The sequence below is a fragment of the Penaeus monodon genome, chromosome 20, assembly GCF_015228065.2.
Source record: "Penaeus monodon isolate SGIC_2016 chromosome 20, NSTDA_Pmon_1, whole genome shotgun sequence".
NCBI lineage: Eukaryota > Metazoa > Arthropoda > Malacostraca > Decapoda > Penaeidae > Penaeus > Penaeus monodon.
In genome coordinates, this window is record NC_051405.1 from 39,341,501 (window position 1) to 39,341,720 (window position 220).

The 220-nt window shown below is 33.6% G+C and overlaps 1 protein-coding gene across 1 annotated transcript in view; it reads left to right on the plus strand.

The window, feature by feature from the left end:
- LOC119586072 (gamma-glutamyl hydrolase-like) overlaps positions 1 to 220 on the plus strand; it is a gene marked incomplete at its 5' end in the record, with an annotated part of 7,308 nt that overhangs the window by 532 nt on the left and 6,556 nt on the right. Inside the window, 1 exon segment of the mRNA XM_037934772.1 lies at positions 77 to 127. Within this exon segment, the coding sequence (XP_037790700.1) occupies positions 77 to 127 (51 nt within the window).

Consider the following 220-nt stretch of genomic DNA (forward strand, 5'->3'; position numbering starts at 1 on the left):
ATGATTATATATATATTTTGTGTGTGTGATAATTAGGAAACAATAAGAATAAAGTGGATAATATCTCTCCTTCCAGCATTAACCAAGATGATGCATATTACGAGAATCTTGCCAACCATCTCAACGGGTAGGATCGTTTTCTAAAATTATTTCTTTACGTTATTGAGCTCTGTTGTGGGTTTTTGTGCCTGTGGTTTCTATTTCCATGATTCGCTGATTA